At 55.9% G+C, this 612-nt stretch overlaps 1 protein-coding gene across 1 annotated transcript; it reads right to left on the bottom strand.

Annotated features, from left to right (window-relative positions):
- On the bottom strand, positions 1 to 612 carry VDBG_08156 (predicted protein; the record flags this gene model as incomplete). The annotated part of the gene is made up of 2 exons (XM_003001851.1): positions 1 to 465; positions 556 to 612. The coding sequence occupies 2 exons, from the start codon at positions 610 to 612 to the stop codon at positions 1 to 3; spliced, it is 522 nt and encodes a 173-aa protein (XP_003001897.1).

Here is a 612-nt window from a genome sequence, read left to right as displayed (position 1 = left end):
TTACCAGATTACATCGAAACCAGCCTCTACGCTCCAGAGCTCATCCTCCCAACTGACACCAGGCTCGATAACATCCAAACCATCCTCAGAAATGAAGATATTGTCACATTCCTCACTATGCTGGCGCGCCGCAAGCCTTGCCTTAACCCACTCCCAGTACCTCGGATAGAAGCCTGCCTGCGACCAGTCCAACAGGGCCAAAACGTGCCCATCAGGGCCCACGATGACGTTGTCGGTGCAAAAGTTGCCGTGCGTGAACACGAAGTCGCCTCCCCTTGATCTTTTCAGCTGCATCACCACGTCAATGACCTCGGCCTCCTCCTCCTCATCGAGTGCAAACGATGCGACGGCGGCGATCCTCTCAACGAGAGCGTCGACGAAGCTCTCGTGAGATGAAAAGGGGCCGTACCGCTGACAGAACTCAGGGTTTCTGGGGTCAAATTCGTGTAGGGGTTGGTTCGTCGTCTGCCGTAGCCAAAAGCGGTCCCGCAGTGGCAGGACAGGGAAGCTATATGGTAGCCAAATATGGTCTGGCGACGGCCGTATGCTACGCACTTCGCGGAAAATGGAGGCCAGCTGCTCTCGGACGAATTGCTTCTGCTGAGCCGTCAT

The sequence above is a fragment of the Verticillium alfalfae genome, genomic scaffold (assembly GCF_000150825.1).
Source record: "Verticillium alfalfae VaMs.102 supercont1.11 genomic scaffold, whole genome shotgun sequence".
Classification (NCBI taxonomy): Eukaryota; Fungi; Ascomycota; class Sordariomycetes; order Glomerellales; family Plectosphaerellaceae; genus Verticillium; species Verticillium alfalfae.
This window is presented reverse-complemented; position numbering and strand designations above follow the sequence as displayed.